Here is a 21,316-nt window from a genome sequence, read left to right on the forward strand (position 1 = left end):
ATGGAAATTAACAGCAAGCACTGGGCTGCAATCCCAATACAAATTGAGGGAACTCTGTCTGTTTGGGTTGCATATACATGGTTTTCAAATAAAATTATCAGTTTTCTTGAGACACTATCATGAAATAAGGAAAGCTGTTCTTATCTCAAGTATTGTATGAATTTAATTTAAAAGAATTAAATATGCATAATGTTTCACTGTGAAATGGGGTCTGAGAAAAGATGAAGTGGGAAATTGCACAGAACTGTGTTTCCAGGAAATACCTGAACACCATAAGGCAACAGGCATGCAGTGACCCAGGCCAGGGGAAGAAATATTTTTCAATTGAAGCCTTTGAGACAACAGCTAAAAGAATTTAGTGGTAGTCATGGCAAGTTCCTAGGGTATGCATGACCTTATTGACAGCAACATTTAGTTTTGATAGCAAACACAGAAAATCAGCTTGCATGACAAAAACCTGTGTGCAGCAGTCTTTGAACTAAAACACATTCAGCATGACAGGAAATACCTACATGTTTGGGTTTTGCTCCTAGGCTGAGAAACTTGTCACACTTGACCACTGTGTGGTCAGCTGTGTGGTTTTAATGACTGAAATAATAACTGATAAAACCAGTTTATCTGAAAAATTTGTTTTCTCACCAGAAATTTGTGTCACTGGAGAAACAAAGTCCCAAAGGCCTGTTCATGAAGAAGGGCATGCAAAATGTAGATTTCTGGTTAAAACCAGATGTGTGATGCTTTCTGGGGCTGTCAGAAGAGCTACAGCCTGCCCTGACTCTGCTGCCATACATCACACACTCCATGGTCAATGACACCATCCACATACCAAACCCAGCTCCCCAATTTATCCCTGGCTCTGGTTCATTTGCACTTGATGGGATCCTTTCCAGATTTCAGACTCATACCAGATAAATACTTACTGCAGGCTTTCCTTTCAGCCAGGGGCCTGAAGTGGAAGAAATCAAGTTAATTTTGACTTAAATTTTGACTTAAATTTTGATTGGTTTTTGGCAAGAAAACAGTTTTAAAGATGAAGAAAAACTAGCTAAGTACAAAATACAGAAGGAATTTTTGAACTTAATTTTGCTTTGAAGCAAATACATGATTTACCCTAAATCAGGAAGCACTGAAAATGAGAGGTCTTTGAAAATTAAAAAATAATATAAAAAGGATCTTACAGGCATCCCAGAGAAACAGGCTTCCCCACTTCATAAAAAATCAATGGCAATTCCAGTACCAACTCTTCATCAGTATTTTTTTTTAAAGTTTCAATTATAAATCATTTGACTGCATGAAACACTACTTTATACTAAATAGTCAAAGTATTTTTGACTGAACACTTCGTGCAAGCACTTGCTTCAAATTCTGCATTAAAATATTTAACATGAGGGATAATGTGCACACAGCAGAAATAAAATTAAGATTTAACTATTGTGATGGCACAAAAGAAATGCAGAACAAGCAGACCCTGTGCATGCAATTAATTAAACTATTGCACTATTGCCCACTTTATTGAGCTTCTCTCATAATTACACACAATTTTATAATGTTATCAATTTGAACTTACTGGAGGTGTTGACATGAACAGGGATGTGCTTTATATAAATCTTGGACAGTTAACAGAACTCAGAGGGACACTACCAAGTTTTGGAGTTCTTGTTTGGTGACAGGCTTGAATTACAAGAATTCTGAGTTGAACAGGGAGAGGAATTCATTATGCAACAAATGATTCATTGATATTTGCTCAATACACAATGATAAACAAGGCATCAATAAATAAAATAAATTAAGACTAAGCCTCAGGTTTTTCTAGGTGCAATAAGGAGCATTATTTAATACCTGAAAGAACTGCTACCTTTTTATCTCCTTACAGAATAGCACTGTTGTCCTTTTAGCCTATTTACACCTCCTGCTATTGTCTGTGTTACAGATAAAAATATCACCTCTCTGTGAATCTCCTGAAATACACTTAAACACAACATCTTCACCAAAGAGTAGACAGAGGAAAAACTGAAAATGTGCAAAAATTAAGCAACATTTCCTATTTCTAAGAGTGCAGGTTCTGACTTCTAAGCAAAATTTGAAGAGGAAGAATCTTGAAATACACAATAAACCTGAACACAATGTCATTTTCCACTGGATGTTGACTGGTAAGTGAAAAGAGGGAACATCAGTGAACTTGCAGCATCCTTATTGACAGCCAATTAATGAAAAACTGGATGAGAAAAAACTCAAAGATGAAAATTTCCTAAATGAGAATGTGGATGCTACCACTGCCCTTGGCATGCACAGTAGCCAAAATTGGGGAAGAATCTGATCAAATACAGGCAAACCCACAGAAAATAGGTACAACATGATCCTCAGCATGGACTTCAGCATAACTGGGGAATGGGCAGATTAATTCCAGTTTTCTGACTCTCCAAAGCAACCACAGGATAATCATGAACAGACAAAATATTTGGATGATCACAAATATGAAAAATGAGAAATGTGGTGCAGCCACTTTGATATACTCCAACAATATTACAGGATGAAAAGGCAAAATGACAGTGTTTGGACAAGATCACCACATTTTTGTTATGTCTGAAATTCACAAAATATCAGATACAAATAATGTGTGTGGGATGTGACACAAAATTTTGAACATTTGTTCTTGGGTCTGTTAGCTGTTTGTGTACCATTACATAACCAGTGACCCACATGTGTGGCATGCTAAGTATTTTATTTTTTAGTGTAGTAATTCTAAAGCTCCATCAAAAGAGTTTTTATAGAAAACACTTGTTAGATAGGAAAGAGAAATCACTGATACAATACCCCAGTAACAATTCTTCAAAGCCTGAACTTGCTTCATTCCTCCACCTACGCCGTGGATGTTTTGTTACTGAACAGAGAAGGGCAAACAATCCTCTCCCCTTATGTAAGACCTGCAATGTTGCAATTCTCTTTTCTGCAGTAGGAATGTTGTGATACACAGTGTGGGAATAGTGATGTGACACAGCAGAGGGAGCACATCTGCTCATCCCCAACGGGGTGGATTTTTCCAGAGAATTTTCATGGGATATGAAGCTGAATCCCTTTGTACACAGCATTTTCCCCAAACAAATTCTTGGTTCCTAATTCTCTGCTGCTGCTGCTACAACTCAGACACACTATAGGTAAAACCTGTAGCTTAAGCTATGCTGACTTTTCCACCTTTTCTCCAAGTCTCTGTTGGAACCTTCACCTGGCAGAGGAGAGACCTTCAGGGATCCTGCAAACTTTGTGTGCTGGAACCAGAGCCTTTCTCTGCCACCTCCCTTCCTTACACAGACACCACAAACACCATGGCTGTCATTTCAGCTTTTATTTGGGTATTTTTAAGTTAAGTTGCTCAAGTCCATTCTCCATCAATACAGACACTAAAAAACTGAGATCAACATTTAAGGCAACATTAGCATCCATGCCAAGCTCAATATGCAAACCACGTCCTCCAAGCACCACAGCATCCCAGAACTGCCACAGGTCCCCACCCCTGCCACACATTCCCTTTCCCTTTGGACTCTGCTGTCCCACACCACTTCAGGAATTCCATTTAGATGCACAGGCTCAAGTAAGACCTTGCCATTTCCTTTATAGTTTCTTTTTCAGGAACTAGATCACTTTTGCATAAGGTGATATGAGTGAGATACGTCTCAGGGTGAAAGACTTACGTTGCAGATACCACAGAATCTTTTTTTAAAAAATATATTTAACATCATTATTCAATGACTCTAGTATGAACATTACATGTGTTTAGCCTTTTGGCAAAGGCTGTATGTTGAGACTCGTTAGAATGATAATTTTGCTTTAAATTCTGATTCCTTTAGTGTGACTGCTGACAAGTGTTTGAGTTAGGGATGCCCAAGTGCAACTTTTAGGTAAGAATATTTACAAGTATACAAAAGACCACATAGTTTTGAATACACCCACTATTCTTAATACAGAGTAAATAAGGATTTGTCTTGTGCCCGTGGAATATTTCAACAGGTGGGTCTTGCTTTTTTCTCTTTTACAGTAAAAGGAAAGTTGTTACTTTTCCTTAAGGAGTGTATTTATTACAAGATGGTTAGCATACATATATCACATAACATACAAGCCTTAAAATTAACCAGTTACAAAATAAGCAGTGGTATGTATATCTTCATATAACCTAAGAACAGGATCAGTATTTTACAAAGTACATATAAAAGTACTTCATATACAAAGAAAAATACAAATGTGCAAACACCATTGTCACAGGTGGAAATTTGTCAATTGAAAAATGCTAGAAAAATCCTTCATATTTTTGTTTTGAAATTGCAAATGCATTAAAAACAGCTGCACTTCCTATTGTGTGTGGTGAGAAATCTATGTTCCTTTCTGACAAAATACATTAGTTATAAAAAAACCCCACAAAGTTTAATAACTGAAAAACCTTGTAAGTATAGTCAGTTTGGTTAGCTTGACATTAAATTACAAGCAGAACATCTGGAAAAATGAGAAAATAGTGGATCATATATACAGACCTTTTGTAATATTAGTGTGCTATTTAACATATTAACATTTCAAAGTAAAAACAATGGCTTAATTACCTACATATCCTACTCAAAGTCCTCATTATTGGCAGACTGTAAAACTTCAACTACTTTGGGGGCTATTAAAAATGTTTCGCCAGAATTTTAAGCAGAACCAACACAAGTTCATCAAAAGTAAAAATCTATAAACAGTCTTCCAATTAATGTGCAAAAAAATGTTTAAAAAGTATCAAATCACGACACCTCAAACTCGATTATGTACATATCTAATATCTGTAAATGCTGTTAACTAGCTAGTTTTGTTTTGTTCTGCTACAAATAACTTACCTCTGTCCTGCAAAATGTCTGCATTGTAAAGATTTCAGTGCAAGTGCTTGCTTCATTGTTTAGTGCATTATCATGGTCGTTATTTTTTATTTTACAGTGAGCAGAACAGCATATAAATTAACACATACAACTCACACACAAGGGATCCTCCATGTACTGAATTCCTAGTTGGGTGTTTTCCATCATCCAGGGCAGTGTTTTCATTCGTTTATCCCACTGGAATTGCAAACAGAATCTAAAATAAAAGTGCTATCTATGGTCTTCAGGTAATCCCTAGATTTTGAAATTCCATAACAACATTGCAGAAGCACTCAGCAGAGCACGAGATTAGAGAATGATCTGCACACTGAGAAGACACTTGAAAGTCTGGCATCAGGCAATTTCACTTTTTTGGTCTCTAAAAAATATCAGCTGTCTATAAACATTGGCAACCTCGTGTGTATGTCACTGGACTCACAAGCTGCATTGATTTATTTGTTTTTAGGAACTGTAGATATGTTCCCTCTTATTCATGACTAGCTTGGAAATAAGAACATCCTGCTTAAAAATCGAAATAGAGTGGAAATAGACTTCCTGTTGAAGAGAAAATTTCTACACTTTCCTTTGGACAGGTTTCCTAACAGAACAGCTCTGAAATGAGAAAACCGGGATCAGATGCTAGTGCAAATACAACCCACTTTCATAGCTAGGAATTGTACTGAAGAAAGAGGAAATTCAGGATAAATGGATTATTATTTTCCCAAGTCCTCCCTGCAGAAAAAAAAAATAGCAGTTACAGTGGTTATAATTATTAAACAGAAAAGAACTTATTATGAACTTTTATGGCTGAAACGTAAAGAAGGCGGGTTGTGTGTCAGTAACATTCCAGAACTCAGTTTCTTCCAGGTTGAGGTGCTTTAAATGGGACTTTATTATAGAGCATTTTTCTCCTTTCTATGCATCTGAAATGCAGCTCTGGATTCTGTCCATCCATTGCTGAGCACTCTGTGCATCTTGGGCACAAAAGTTATACACACGTTTGTTCGTCTTCAGCTGCAAAGGAAAAACAAGGACACAAAGATGTCAGCTCATGGAAAAGAACCTGCAAACTTTAAACTTCAATATTCAATATGCTAATTGGGTCTAAAACATTTTTTAACTATTGCTGTTGAGAGTGATGCCAGCTACATAAATTTTTTTTGTCTTAAGATGGTACAACAGCTCCTTCCTAGCTCAAGCAGGAGTGGAAGCAGGAGCTTAAAACCACCAAGGGAAGGAAGTTTCACATAAAGATCAAGTAAAGACTAGATATACTTACATCAAAAAATGCCTTTTCACTGGCATGTTTTGGAGCTCCAATTGTTGGAGAAGCAGGAATCACAGTTTCCACTTCTGCAAGGTCTATGTGTCCCTTACAGCTCGTATCCTCACCAGAGTCATAGTATCGCAGCTGGAACACAGGAGAAAAAGAAAATAAATCCAGACATGCTTTTAGATGGACCTTCCAGATTCATTCCCTTTGACTGGATACAGCCTGGGGGGCATTGACTGCTAAGGGTGGGAGGCACAGAGATTACTAGGAGCTGAGGAGGTGGGGGAAGTGTCTTTTGTCCCCAGAGCTCCAGAGCAGAGAAGCAAATAGCCACAGATTGCTCTGGGCAGAGGACATGTGAGGCAGGAAAGCAGAACCATTTCTCCACTGGTCATTACACAGAACTAACACAAAAGCTTTGTGAAGACCAAGGCCTTGCCAGAACACTTACTCTCTGCATTTCAAGAATTTAAAGTGTCATTTTAGGTAATTATAAACCACACAGAGAGCTCACGTTTTCCTATACTGCACACAGAGGTTGAATGAACTCTGTGCTTTTTTCTTCCCTCCTTACAAAGATACTTTGATATGAATACTGATCACTCTGTAAACTGAGTTTCAACATGTAAACAAGTTCCAAAAAAAGCTCCCACAACAAAACCCCAACAAATTCCCATAAACCAATGTGAAACAGCAACACAAACTTTCACAGCAAAGGTGAAACAACAGAATTCCAGCTAGGACTGACCTATGTTTCTCCTGCATCTATCACACTCAGAAGGTTATTTGGTTATGCAAAAAATGAAAAAGCATCTTTTTCTCCTGCAAAATGAACCTTTTCTTCTATATATAAGATATACAGGATATATTAGAAGAATAATTATAAGTAGCACATTTGTTGGCATTTGCCACACTGATCTTGAATTACTCAATAAGCATTTCAAGAGATGCCTGTCTTTATCTATATTACATGTTTTTAAGTGTACTGACTACAATAAATTAATGGCTTTTTAAACAAAGGCATACGTAAGTGTCAGAAGTTAGAATCCCCACTGTGTGGAATATTTGGCTCAGAATATTTTACTGCTTGATGACCCAACATTATTTGAAGTACACTATAAATTTCTACTGCAGAATTCTAGCATACATTGCAAATTGGATAAAAAGTTTAGTCCAACAGATGTCTATTTTTGGGGCTCCCTTTTGTACAATGATTAGGTAGAAGACTTATGAATAATTTTGCTACTGAACTGTGTATATATCCTATATATTTTAAAAATACTCTCCTATATTCTTATAAAATACTCCTATATGTTTTTTTTTTCTAAAAAATAAAAGACAAAATACTAAAACCCCTCTGTCCACTCAGAATTCTGTATCAGCTACAAGATACACAAGACAAACACAGATAGGTCTAGAATGATGTAGCACACATAACATCTGAAAATCATCATTACTAATATTCTTTGTAAGACCAATCCATACAAACCCAGGCAATAAAAAAGGAGCAACATAATAATAAAAAGTCCATTATCTGGAAAGGTTTTACCTGGTGCTTTGTCACATCCAGCACAAACCAGCGAGGTTTCCAACCTTTCAGCAAAGCTCCTCTTTTGTACAGCGTACCTTCAAAAGATCTGAGAGGGACACAAAATACAGGGGCATGGGATTCCATCAGTGGATACAGCTGAGAAATAAAAGCCCCAAAATGATACATACTAAACACTACATACAAATGAAACAATTATTTTCCTGCAGGAAATCTAGTAGGATTTAAACCAATAGTTTAGCTGTTGGTAACTGTGATAGATTAAACACCCTTTTAGAACTTTGGATGCTTTAAATGTACAACTACAATTTACTTGTGCATCTAATGAAAGGGAAGGATGAAAGATGCTGGTAGGAGATAAAGCTCACCCACTGAGACAACTAAATGTAATCAGATCCAAAAAGAAGGAGTAAGGAAACCACAAAACATTCTGTTTCATTTCTTCCTAAGGCAGAGATTTTTACCAATCCAATAAAACATTACTAATACTGCCTGGTTCTTCAGTTTACCTATTTTCATCATTCTTTGATGTGAAATGATTGTACAGCGTTGTTGTCCTTCTGTCTACTCCATTAGAGGGGGAGATGCTGGAACTCTGCTCCTCACCCAGCCCACTGTCAGGGATTTCCAACAAAGACCTCTTCTGATAGGAATGCAGATTGGGTGACATCATCCCTGAGGAGCCAGAAGGATGTCTCTGGAGCTGAAAAAGAGGGAAGTAGAAGAAAAAAGGTAATGCAATGTGTTAGGGTCTCAATGATAATAAATACATGGTACAACATGTAAGTTGGGAACTACTGTGAAACCAAAAAAAAAAAAAAATTATTCCTAATACAAGTCAGTGCTGCCTCAGAGAAAAAGCCAGAAGGATGGCAATTTCCTGCATTTCTTAAGCAGAATAATTCACAGTATTTCAGAAAAGCTTCATATATTCCAGTGACATAACACTGAACAGTGTTTGCCTTGCTTTCTCAGAAGCATCTAAAACTCAGCAGACATTTGGATGCAATAAATTTCCCTGATTTCAAGGGGAAGGAAGGGGAGAAAGGAAAAACCATGGCTTCCAAAAGCTACTTTATTGATCCATGTCATTTTAGTAGAATCTCAATAACATGGAACAAGAGGGATCCTGTATTTGCTCCTAATCTTAATGACAACACTCTGAACAATACAGTCCTGAACTGGTAACTCTCTGGTGCAAAGTTCAGAGGCCAAGCTCCCAAAAAGCAGTATCTAACATTATTCCTGGTGCACATAGAGAGCAAGAGGCAGTCTCTGATTTAGAAAGTATCTATATTGTCAGCTCTTCTTGTAACTACAGTCAGGAATTGGAAACACCACCAGGAATATTTCTTATCTCTGCTTAGAAACTGTAGCTTCATTTGGCCATGGAAATATCTTTACTCCTCTCTGGGAATCTGTGCTATCCTTTTGGCTGCTTTCAGGAATTGAGCTTTTTCAGTACTTCAAGAATCTTTAAAATATATAAAATCATACATTTGTGCACTAGTAAAATGCTCATCTTATCTGTATGCCTTAAACTACTCTGGAAAGGCAGCTAGATAAACAGCACAAGTCAAAATATATTTTTCAACATGAAGAAATAAAAAGCCAATATCATGGGTTAGAACAACACATTCAGTTTTTCAAAAGCAGCATTTTACTCCAAGAAATACAGTGATTTTGTCAGAGCCTCAGGTAGCCTATAGAGCAGGAATGGAATTATTCTATTGGGCAAGCTCTTTTCTACTTACATTGTCGTGTCTGGTGTCATCCTTTAGATTAATTTTGACCCTTTCCCACAAAAGCTGCCACCTCTCTGGGCTCTGATTTAATTTACTTTCCAACCTTTCAATTTCCTGAAACAAGAAACAAGGGTTTCCTTAAGAATAAACATTTCTAACTCATCACCCCCCAGCAATCATTTTTACACAACTGTTCTCTAGCCAATGTTTTCACCCAGTGAAGTTGAAAACTCTCTGTCATGGGAGCTATAAACTGAGATCCATCAGAATCAGGAATCAAAGGATCAGCCACACTGTTCTTCCTGCATGGCCCAAGCTGGAGGAGCCACCAGGCTTTCAATTCCCCCCAGTTCTCCTGAACACACAAAATTCAACACCCACTGCCATAACAGAAACACAGCACTGATAAGGACAGGCTGTATTTTATGAAAATATTTACAAAGAACAAATTCTGTGCTGCGACACCAACATTGGACATTGCCAATATTAACATTTACCCTGGTTTATAAAATGTGACACAAAGCTGTAATAAAAGAAGGAAATGAAACAGAAAGATTTATTCAATTTGGATGCCAAACTGTAACAACATGTTCTTGTTGTGGAACTTGGGAATATGACCTATGTTGATAACCTCCAGTTAGGGTTATTTTCTGTTAATAAGACAGTGCAAAGTCAAGTAAAAAGAGGCAATTTTATGAGTTTATGTTTACTTGTGAATGCTCATTGATACATTTGTCAAGACTTTGAAGTGTGGTCCATATTCCTTGCCATGCTTCCTTCCTCCATTTTTACTTTCAAGAAATATATTGCTATGAAAATCTTCTTATTAATGAAATAAAATTAAAACCTCAATTTTTCAAATTCAATTAAGAAATGATGGAATGAAAAATTGCCATAGGACACAGGCTTCTCATGCTATATAGAAGCCAAATAAAGACTGAAGACATTTATTTCAAAGCAGAGAAAGTCAGTCTCAACTTACTTCTACCCTACCTAATAATTACAGTAGTTTTTATAATATCTCATTCTTATTAGTCTTTTGATTGAAAAAAATGTCAGGAAATTTCTATTAATTGAAAGACAGAAAATTCTTATCTTTTTAAAGTTAGAAAACATTTTGATAAGGAAATTAACTTCTGAACTAAATGCTGAACACTTAGGTGAAAAAAAGAGTCACCATTTGACAATGTAAGAGAACAAAATATTTCTACAAACTTTTCCTTGCTGAAGGTAAATCAGAAAACCCCAAAGTGAAGCTGAATATAAGAAAGGTGGCTTAACAGCAAGAATCAAAAAAGAAGCTTTAAATATTGAAGTCAGCTGAGAAGTCACACATGCTCTCTTTCTGCTAAGAAATAAAACCAGAATACTTTTGGTTGGAGTATCTTCAGGTACATGAAAAAATAAGGAATGATGAGCAGAAGCCAGACTAGAGCTTTCACTGCAATACTTGTTTGCCTTTGAAAGTGCTGAATGGAAAACACTTCTGGAGGCATAAAAGTGAATCAATTTACCACACACTTTCTAAAGTAAAATCCTTTCCAAACTGTTGCAAAAGGATATATGCTCTTTATTGCTCTAAGTTAGTCAGTTTAATCTGATCATTCCCTTTCTGCCCTGGTCTTGACTTTTGAGCACGAGTCCTTCTCTGCAGAATCTGGAAGTAACTGAGACTTGTTACTTAGCAACTGGGTCACATTCCTTCTTTTTTGGCTCCATAGTGAGTAGTGCTTCCAGAACTTAAAATGAAAAACTTTCATGAAAAACTTTCAACAATCTCCTGTATATAACTTGAAAAGTTAGGACTAAATGCTCCTTTAATGGACTCCATGTAAAAAGACATACATGGCAATAAATCACAAAGATTTACTCTTGTCTCTTCAGTTTGAAATTTTACAGAAAGCAGCACATTTTTTTTTCCCTTTCCATGTGTGGAATGGACTCTGATGCACTACTCTGATACTCTACTCTGAGTAGATGCACGTTCTTGAAAGAAAAAAATCTTTAAATTTATCTCTCTGGTTCATCTCCTGTTGTCCAGGGTTACAGGAACAGAAATATATATATATATGTATATAAAAGAAAGGTTGTAACAAATTCAATTATGAGACTATTCATTTCCTGCAATTAATAACAAGCAATTAGCATTACTGTGCCTTGCAGAAGATCTGCCAAATGACCTGCTTTGGAGTATCTGGATGGTAGAGACAGGAGTTGTGTCTGCACAGCTCCAGGACTCTGCAGACTCATCACCTCCTTTGCACTCACAATGTGAATGCACACAGGTTCATTTCTCACAGCTCCTACAAGTACCAGAATCTGATCCACTCTTAAAAGAGCATCACAATCTACCATGAAAATTCTGAATTAAGGCCCTCAGTAGCTTCCCTGTTTCAGCTTTACATCCTGAAGTGCACTATCTGCTTTTCAATTGAAAACTATCTCTAGAACAAACAAATTTGGGCTTATCATTATAAACGAAGCGAGAATCAACCTTCCCCAGTAATTTATGATGCTAAATATGGTCTCAGCTGAAACATTTTTTGGATACCAACACATTCTCAGTGGATTTATGATTAAAGAGAGGTCTTTCTCCTACATCAGCAATAGCCCTAAATTAACAACTTGTTTTAAAAGAACGTTCACTTTGCTTTTTAAACTTAGAAGAATATTTTTGTAACCTTTATACAACCTCTCCAAAGTTTTCCAAATGTTCTCTCCATTGCTATCTTTTATTACTATAATCTAATTCACAAATAACATTTAAACTCTATAAAACCTGACCCACATATCTTTAGCCTATAATATGGCTAATTTCCCTGTTACATGGCAGTTTCTCACAGTTGTGGATATGGATATTCTGGCATGTACCCCAGGAAGAAATGCAGGAGATCACTGTTGTATTCCTGATGTGCTTCTGGCCTCTGGTTACCTGATACTAAAGCTCTCTGTGCTTTGCTGGAGAGCTCTCCTGGCTTTGTTCTTCTTTTGCTTCTGGGAAATTAGAAGCTCTGAGAAGTTCTGACTGTCCTGTTTTGAGTCAAGGATGGTTTTACATGAGAGTCTCTTTATTCATTAATTTTTTTTTTATATTGGGCATTGTTCCTGTGTTCAATCAATTGGATTGGAAGGGGCAGACCAAATGGAATTTCAGGAATGTGCAAGAATAAAGCTAACTCTCTAAAATCTTCCAGGACTCACATCCATTCAGAAGCTTCCTGCATTAAGGCTTGCTAAAATCATCTTTCATTCAAGAGAACTGGGGGCCTACAGCATATCCTGGTTTTCTAAGCACTGCAGTAGTGGGGTTTAAAGTAAGGTAAAGTCTGCAAGGAGTTTCCAAAACAAAACACTGCACATGTGGATCTGGACATACAAGTGGCTTGAATCAATGAAGTGAAGTGTCATTTTCCTGCACTATCAATTATGATGATAACCAAGTGTTAGGCTGTTAATTAATTATAATCAACAAGCATCTGCATCTTTAAGAGAACACAGATGTTAAATCACTCTAAATAACTACAACAATGATGATAATGGGATCATTTTTCATCTTCTAGTGAAGAAAGGACAAAACCTAAGCAGCCTTACCAAGCCTAAACAAGAAAAAGTCAAAATCAAGCAGCTATTTCAAGTACCAAAATATTTTGAAGAATCTAAATTTATCAGTTTGGTTCTAGTAAACATGAATAACTGAGAGCAATTGTGGCAAACTTTTTGGAGAAATGTGGGCCAAGATGTTCAGTTTTTGTTTGTGTATCTGCTTCCCAACTGTTAAAATCAACAAGTGTCAGATTCTATTTTCTGATCTGTCCAAGAATCTGGGTCACTATTTTACCACACACCTACTTTAAAATGAGGAGAGGTCAAGAAAGCAAGATTCACTGTTTGCCCAAATGAAAATAGCTGATCCTGCATTTCTTACATAAGGCAACCTAAAATTTTATTAATTCTTTAAAACAGACAGTGAAAAAATGAATCCATGAGTAGTTGTTGACTGCAATTAAAGCACACTGCCAGGGAAATGTGCATTCAGATCAGCTTTGCAGGAAGTCTAATTGATTCCCAGAACCACCACCACATCTCCAGATCAACCAGTCAGTCTTACTAAACATCTTTTTTTGACATCTATCACAATCCTTTTAATAACAGCATATCTGTAAGGCAATAACTTCCATAAAAAAGAAATATGAATTTCATGAGCACAAGAGAACTTATTGTTCAGTGCAACAGAATACTCACATTTAAAAGGCTGGTGATGGCATCAGGCTGTATTTTTTTTACATCATCATAACATGGCCACACTATTTTCCTCTTAGTCTGAGAGACTGAACCATCTGTTTGATCATTTTCTTCTGAAGCACTGCATTTTGGAGGTACCATGGTCCAATCATAGGAAGGACCTGTAGCCAAAATCTCTTCTACATAATAATCCCACTTTTTGAGGCTGGATATATTTACATTTGGCTTCAGTGCCTATTTGAAACAAGGTGTTATTATAATAACATGAAGAAAGCCTTTGAATTTAAGATTTACAACACAATACCTTTATTTTCCAGATTATTCTTAATTGATTTCTACAATGGTGAGTCTACTGTCAATTTCCTAAAATTATTCAAGATACAGCTCAGTCTAGGGCACAGACATTATCATATAAAACAAAGATGTAGATAATGTGATTCAATCAGATTATTATGAAATGTGTCTCATTATGACTCTAAACTCAGTTCCCCTTTAAAGACAACTTCAATAATAATTCATATAGTCTAATGCAATCAAATAGGGCACCTCATTTAGCTCACCAGGATGCATGAATACATCCAGAATTTGGCCCTTTAAATTACATTTCCATGACTTGCAGATACTGCTCCAATCAATCAGGTAGGGTCAATTTTGTCCACCAAACACTTAACTAGGTTCAGAACAATTAAGATATCAAAAAGTGCTCAAGGAATCACTCAGAATAACAAATCATCTGTATCCATCTGTATATTAAGAAAAAATCATACCTCCATTTCAGCAGGGGCATAGAGGTAATTAAAAAAAATAGGGCTCCTTTTGTGCATCTTTTCAATACATTCCCAAATACAAATTCCTTTCTTGGCATGTTTATCTCCTTTATCTTCAAACAATGTCCCTGGGGAAGAGAAGAGCAGCAAAAAGATGGTTTTGTGATAATGCTCAACAAATGCTAAAGCACAGCCTAAAGGAATTTCACAGACTGAAGGTATATGAAGTCTACTTTCAAATGACACTGCAACAGGAAATAAATAAAGAAGATAAATAATAAAAATTAACACATTTTTGAATAAAATGGTTGCTCAAGTCTAACCTGCCCCACAGGTACAACAGTTTTTAAGAAAAGCATTAAAGCTGATCATATGCCATGGGAAGCAGCCCACAAATCAGAGAAACTCAGAGCATGTTTCAGTGGCCAAGTGCCAAAAACAGCCTCAGGGAGGTGGCTCTGGGGGGAGCCAAGGCCTTGCAGCCACTAAGGTTGGACATGACAGATGGAGTAAAACAGAAAATATCAAAAGAGAAACACTGAAGATAATGCAAGAGGAAGAAGTGGGAGGTATTCAATGGAAAGGCTTTTCTTTCTTGAAACTTTCTGCACTCTCTGATGGACTCACAGAGACTTTGTTTCTGTTAAAAGAAGGTAGTTAGTAGGGAAAATGGAACTATGTAGAAAAATTGCTAAAAATCCTGAGACATGGCAATAATTCCTTCCACTTTCTCTTTGGGCCATCAGAGGCATGGCTCAGGAATCACTGAGGCAGAAAACCCTGCATGTTCTTCACCTCCATTCTGCTTTCTAGATCTGAAATATAATTTATTATGTGGTCACAACACAGCTAGTGGACCATCTCAACACAGGCAAATTTTTGCTGACCAAACACTGAGGAGAAAAAGATCAACAACTAGAAAAGCAATATGCAACACACAAAGGTAACACATACCATGTTCTAGTCTTTCATAATCTGAATCCAGAAGAAATGTTTTAAATCGATTTGATATGTGATGAAAAGCCAGAAACTTCAGATAATATTGATTGAACTCAAACTCAGTCGGGTATTGGTTATGAATCTAAAAAATAAAATTAAAAAAACAAAAAAAGGAAAAAAGTGGATATTGAGGTATAATACAAATAGTATGTAGGAAAAAATAAAGTGAAATGACAGCAAAACAATTCCCCCATGAATGCTGAAAACAAACTGCAAGTGTCACAAAAATCCTCCTAACATTTTGTCCAGAATACTTTTTGGCTAAATAAATGTATGTATTGTCTATGCTGCAATAACATTCCAGAGCAGATAGAGTGAACTGTGGAATATGCAGTATTATACTCTGTACAAACCCCAAGATTCTTCCAGGAAATCCAACTGGATATAAATCTTCTGTGGTAATTCTTGAGTCACCACATAACTCCACAGGTAAAGATGCTACTCCTGGGTGTGGCTGGAATTCAAACTTGAACTGAAAGGTTTCACACTGGATTTCTTGCTACTGCTCAGAACCCCAGGAGCAGACAAGCACAGAGACAATGCTGTAAATGCCATTCCATCTACCTGAAACCATCCATCTGAAACAGCCAACTTCTCAAGTACTTACTAGTCTACACATATTTCTTCCTTTTCAAAACATGACTCAAAATACTAGAGTATGAAAAAGACCCCACACTGAGGAGGTGTCTTGCCATTATTCTTTTAAAACAGTAAAAACCATACCATTCCTTAAATTGTTACCCTCATTAGGCTGTGAGTCTGTCTAATTCAGAGAATGTCTCCAACATGAGTCAGGAGCTGATATTTATTTAAGAAAAACTGCACAAAATTATCAGAGTACAGCACTGGGAAATGGTTGGTTCTTCACAGCTGCTTCTCTTTAACATTATCATAAAGAGTCTGGTGTAAGATTTTAAGCATGAAGTTAATATTCATGGCAAAAATTTAGCATTAGTTACTGATATTTATACTTGATATCCATATAAAAGGAAGGACTCTAAAAATCTTGGTGAGATAGTACTTGGAGAAATTTAATGTGTTCATTTAAAATTTGCTCTTCAAATAAGTTTATGACTCATCATTATTTTCAGAATAAACACAGCAGTTAACACAAAATTCCTAATTGCAGAGGAAATAAGTACAGATGGCAATTGAAAAAGAAACTGCTGATTGAAATTCACATTTGAAACAAGTCCCACTGTGCTTTGTCCAGCTCCACATCAAACCTGTAACATACCTTTGGTTCTGCAGTCTTCCTGTGCCTTGTCTTTTGCATTCCACCACTCATTTTCCTGTTCTGCATTGTCTCCCTAATCTCTTATCAGTTATTCTCTTATCAGTTACTCAATGGGTTTTTTTCAGTACTGATGAGAATTGTTATTAAGATTACTTGAAGCTCTTCACATTTAGATTTCCACATAGACCAGCCAAATAAAGGGGGGAAAAGTGTTTAGCAAGGAGAGGTTTTCTACTGAACATACAACAGTGACAGGGAAATCCTTGGAAAGGACCTAAAAACACCCACACAACATTTCAGAGAATTTGTTGTTATTATATCTCAATGTTATCTTGGGGCTGAGCCTTTAAATTGCTAAGATACTTTTCAGACATGTCAGTTCAATATACCCACTCTTATTTAATCCCCATTTTCCCCCTGATAAAAATTCCTACACTGATTTGTAAGAGTAGAGCTAAGCAACTTCTTTTTCTATAATAAATTCAGGACTTCAATTTTATAGACAAATATTTACCTCTATTTCTAAAAAAAGAGGTTTTTTGCCATATCTTCTTTAGTGCATATTTTCTTCTTGTGTTGGAAGAAGTTTTTTTTAATATACTGTAAGAAGGAAAGGCAACATTCTGCTATTTGACATGAAATATATACAGGGTCTTAACTTCTACTTATGGTCCAACAATTATTTTAATACATGTAAGAGTTACAAGAACAAGCTGCTGATAAAATCCTGTCATTTATCTAAATATTGTGGATGATTCCCTTTCTGAAATTTCTGGATGCAGAAATACTGTAATAAGCTATTACAATATAATTTACTTTTAAAGAGAAAACAACTGTAAAACATTTCTCTGATATAGGTAAACAATGCAGTAATTGTTTTCTTAATCTCAGTAATCTGTGAACATTTAAAACCTGATTAAACCTGTATGTGTTTCTAATATTATTATTAGAGAAACTGAGCATTTTGGAATTCTTTTTAAAATTATCATGCTCCCACTGAAGTATCTCCTCAATGTATTTAATTATCTTACAGGTCTATCAGCTTGCCTTACATTTCGGGTTTTTAATTCCATTAATTCATGGAATTCAATTCTGTTAAAAATGATCAATTTTGATTTAGCATGCATGAGGAATAGAGCACCCCAGAGGTGCTGTGCTGGTCATGGCTATGAGGCTACTCCTGCAAACCCTGCAGAAACTGAGCACATCTGCCATGGGAGCAGCACTCACCTCTTACACAGGGCACTGTGACCAGAGCTCCCCACTGAGCTTGAAAGATGTCAGCTCTAGAAAATCATCCTGTTCTAATTATATTTAATAAATTACCAAATAGATTCAGGAAAAAAAAAATAAGAAAAGCTTCCTCACTGACATCACTTGCATAAACTCAGTCTCCTTAGAAGCAGGGAAAGTATCTGCCAGATGCTGCTATTGTGAAAGACTGATTTTGAATTAATAATTCAGCTGACACCTGGAGATATTGGCATAAACAATGACTTTTTATAAGATGATGCAGTTCTAACTTAGGAATCACTGCTTCATTTGTTTTCTCTGTATCTTTTGTTTAACCCATGACATTTAATGCATGTACTGGCTTTGTGGTAACTTTTTTACTGCATCTAGTATATGGATTCTAAAGGTTAAAGAGACTGAAAGGACCAAATGTTTGCTTCCAGTTAATGGGCAACTTTTAAAAAACTGATCATAATATATTACACTTCAGGGTCAAGTTGCAATCCAATTGCAGTTGTGTAACAATTTGCATAGAAACCAATGAAACTTCACAAAAATTTTCAAGTACAGATGTTGAGAAAACTTTTTTTTTTTTTTGAAAATTCATATGAAATTTCAACCAGTAATTTGACTTACAAATTAATTTCCCTAGAAATTACAACCAAACTGTTGGAATTTGGTAACTCAATACTATGCCATCATCATGAGTCAGAAGAGTAATTTAACTCTAGTTCTAGAAAAGTTACTCAGAATTGCATTCTCCATGGGACTTAGGTAATTTAGCTTACAGACAGTCTGTATTATCTATGTGAGACTGATCATGCTGCCCATGCCCTATCCTGGATGAAGATAAAACTAGGTAAAATGATAATAACCTCTTCACATAAGAAGTGGACAAGCTGAACTGCTCCTCATGGTCTTTTTTACCAAATTTTTCCCAACATTTTGGCTGGGAAAAGCAGGCAGGTTCCCAGGAACCCTGAGCTAAGAGACTGGAAGGATGCATCTCCACCAGAGCATGTGCACACAGCTCACACTCAAAAAGCAGAAAATACACTTCTCTCTGTAAAATGCATCCAAGAGCCTCTATATTTCAGGAGAGACAGTCAGACACCTGCTGAGCACCAAAGCTGCTTCCTGAGGTGAATTACAGAGGTAATGTTCTTGTGTTTCCTTGACACATTCACATGTGTGCAACCTGAGGCAAAATTGTACCTGACAGCAGGGGTTTATCCCACTTTGCATTTCATTCTAACTTTTAAAGGTGGAGTGATTATAATCCACTATTCCATGTCCTTAGAACTGCAGATTTTGTTAAACATAACTTCAAGAAAAACCAAGAATTCTGCCATGAAGAAAACATGGTGCATTCCATTTCAGGACAATAAACCCAAATCCTTGAATTTAATTTTTAATTTTCTTCTGAATAACCCATTTGTTTCCAAAACCTGTGTCATCTCTGAATCACTTGAGAAAGAAATACTGCATGGGTATGTGTGGATAATTTCCTTGTAAGGACAACTTTCTAAGATTTATGACAGCAAAACTGAAGCAAAGTGTTTCCAGGGGCAGACACAGGCTATGCTACACTAGCAAATAACCAGAAGCAACCCAGAGCAGACAAAGAGACTGAAGCAGCTGCTGCTGAGTCCTGCAGCCACACTACACATCTGTGGCTTTACCTGGACTGCATTTAGTGCAATTGAGTGGATGACTCCACTTTACATTGATGAATACAATGGTTTTAAGCTAAGTGACAAATCACTGGTGCAAGTTTAAATTCTTCCCCCAAAAACTCTAGCACCAGACCAGGATCAAAACCGGTAAGGGGAGATGCTGGAAGGATTCACTTCCAATTTACACTACTGCTTAAAATCAGAGGTAGGTTTACTCCATTCTACTAATTGTGGTGTTCTGCATTCAGCCAATTTAAGCTTAGAGAAGCCACCTGAAAGCAGAGAGAACACAGCACCATGACCAAGACTAAGTATTAATTTATAGAATTGAATGTACCACCAGGCAAATGGGTTTCAGTATTAGAGCACATGGCAATTTTGTGCTGTTGTAGCCATTGCAACCAAGAACATGGGTTTTTTTCTACTTCAGAGAAGGATCAATAACCCTAAGCCTATTGTGAGAAAAAGTGACACATTTGGGCAGATTAACTTATTTGAACAAAAAATGCAGTACTGATTGACTTTAGAGGAATCTCCCAACTTCAAACAAAAAACAACCTTATGATCACAACCACAGAGAAATGAATGAAACAGAAAATCTGACAAATATTTCTAAGGTTTTTCATAAGGGGAATGCTGTGGAAATCAATGTAAATTCCAAGAATGCAATTATTAACTTCTGAGACAGCAATAATGATGGCTGTTGGTATTTAACATTCAGACAGAAACAAAGCTGGGGATTTTTTCCATAATGTGTTTTTCACTCAATTTCTTAAAAGCTCATTCATTATCAATTTCACATAGATATATCTGAAGATTGGTTTGGCAAGTTATTTAATTTGTGGAGTTTTCTTCAGGTAGCAGAGTAAGACTCCTCTTTGATGCAAGTATTCACTATGAATGTGTGTTTCCAGTAAAAGGCTGGTGCTTTAACAGTTATTTTCTGTGATACACACTCATCCATACATTTTAACACAGGTTAATAATGTCAAGGATATTTTCAGCTTTTATAGTGAGAAAAATCAAAGGACTGGGAGAAGAAGGACACAAGAAGAACTATGCAAGAACCCCTCTTATGTTTGCATCCACAGAGTCTGCAAAGAATCTACATTTAGTGGTTTGAGATGAAGAAAAGGACAGACTTCAGAATTATGCAAAATGAGTATAATCTTCTTAACCTAATTTCTTCCTACACAACACAATTGTTGGTGTCCTCTTCTTCTGATTTTTATGGATTGACATAAAAATGAGAACATCTTAGAAGCCCTGGTTTACAGCTGTCATTGTTTCCAGAACTGGTGCAGTTCAAGGCCTCTTCAAGGCTCATCATCAGACACAAGGAAAAAAACTGTCTATTCAAGGTACTAGAAATCAGTCCCTTCTTCCTTCTGAATAAAGGGCTCTAAAAGCCAGTCACAGCTTAAAATCCTTCTAATTGAAACCTCTACATAAACAACCTTAATAGAGTAGCACTGTCAACTATCCCTCTGAATCTGCTTTGGGTCAGTCTCCTCTAGACAACCATCCCACTTCTTCCTGAGGTGAAATTAATAAAACCTAAGGAAAGATCTTACTAGTCTGCTCCCAAGCCTGTGTCTATAACATCTGAAATATTGGAATATACACATTTCTTCACTAAACTGTTGCAAATACATATTATGGTATTAGCTTTTTGCAAATATTAAAGTGAATATTGTATGTGTGGAGTTGAAATAGCT

General features: G+C 36.4%; 1 protein-coding gene across 7 annotated transcripts in view; it reads right to left on the reverse strand.

Moving 5' to 3' along the window:
- Nucleotides 1-3,328: 3,328 nt before the first annotated feature.
- Nucleotides 3,329-21,316, reverse strand: part of SBF2 (SET binding factor 2) — a 226,433-nt gene continuing 208,445 nt past the window's right edge. For all 7 annotated transcript variants that reach the window (XM_079309375.1, XM_079309372.1, XM_079309370.1 and 4 more), the window contains 8 exons: nt 15,408-15,534; nt 14,454-14,581; nt 13,687-13,920; nt 9,454-9,558; nt 8,209-8,402; nt 7,700-7,787; nt 6,157-6,288; nt 3,329-5,891 (listed from right to left, as the gene is read on the reverse strand). In XM_079309375.1, the coding sequence (XP_079165501.1) occupies nt 5,793-5,891; nt 6,157-6,288; nt 7,700-7,787; nt 8,209-8,402; nt 9,454-9,558; nt 13,687-13,920; nt 14,454-14,581; nt 15,408-15,534 (1,107 nt within the window). In that variant the 3' untranslated portion in view covers nt 3,329-5,792. The remainder of the gene's footprint in view (nt 5,892-6,156; nt 6,289-7,699; nt 7,788-8,208; nt 8,403-9,453; nt 9,559-13,686; nt 13,921-14,453; nt 14,582-15,407; nt 15,535-21,316) is intronic.

The sequence above is a fragment of the Erithacus rubecula genome (genome assembly GCF_903797595.1).
Source record: "Erithacus rubecula genome assembly, chromosome: 6".
Lineage (NCBI taxonomy): Eukaryota > Metazoa > Chordata > Aves > Passeriformes > Muscicapidae > Erithacus > Erithacus rubecula.